We start from the raw sequence: 594 nt of genomic DNA, 5'->3' as shown, positions 1-594 counted from the left end.
TCCGGTTCCAGCGCCGGACGAAGGCACACCACGACTCCTGAAGCGCGCCGTATTCGACACCCTCGATACTCTTCTGCCGTAGCCCACGGAAGCGGTGGAAGTAGGTCTTCATCGCTTCCGGTGTGTCCGGATTCACCGCTCCGGACAGGTCGTACAAGACCCACGTTGAAGCTCGCTGTCCATCACGCCGAGTCTACGTGACGGGTCCCTTACTGGCATCGCTGTCGCTGCCGTTGTCGCTGCCGCTGTCGTCGCCGCTGCCGTTGTCGCTGTCGCTGCCGTCGTTGTTGTCGCCGTCGTCGTTGTCGCACTGTCCGAGTCCATCGCTGATGTCTTCTGCTGCTGGCTTCCGTTATTCTCGACGCGAGTCGAGTTGTGAGGCCCCTGCGAAGCGCAGAAGCAATTGGGCGCGTTCTCTTCGTTGGCCATTTCCAAGATTGATCGTTTGACACCCACTCTGCGCTCGTGTTGCGTAAGCGCAACTTTGAGAGGGGGGTGATGTAATGGGTCACCATTTACATAAGTAGGTAGATTGATATACAAAAGTAGGTACAAAGCACGCAAGTAGCGCGTGCTGTGTTGTCGTTCTCTGAT

General features: G+C 57.2%; 1 protein-coding gene across 1 annotated transcript in view; it reads right to left on the bottom strand.

Annotated features, from left to right (window-relative positions):
- The window catches only part of PPTG_20083 (hypothetical protein), a gene marked incomplete at both ends in the record, with an annotated part of 1,273 nt that extends 844 nt beyond the window's left edge, over positions 1–429 (bottom strand). Inside the window, one exon of the mRNA XM_008918723.1 lies at positions 156–429. Within this exon, the coding sequence (XP_008916971.1) occupies positions 156–429 (274 nt within the window). The remainder of the gene's footprint in view (positions 1–155) is intronic.
- Between the last annotated feature and the right edge of the window lie 165 nt (positions 430–594).

Source organism: Phytophthora parasitica (genome assembly GCF_000247585.1).
Source record: "Phytophthora parasitica INRA-310 unplaced genomic scaffold supercont2.279, whole genome shotgun sequence".
Classification (NCBI taxonomy): domain Eukaryota; phylum Oomycota; class Peronosporomycetes; order Peronosporales; family Peronosporaceae; genus Phytophthora; species Phytophthora nicotianae.
Note: the sequence above shows the minus strand (reverse complement) of the source record. Positions and strands in the feature narration are given on the sequence as shown.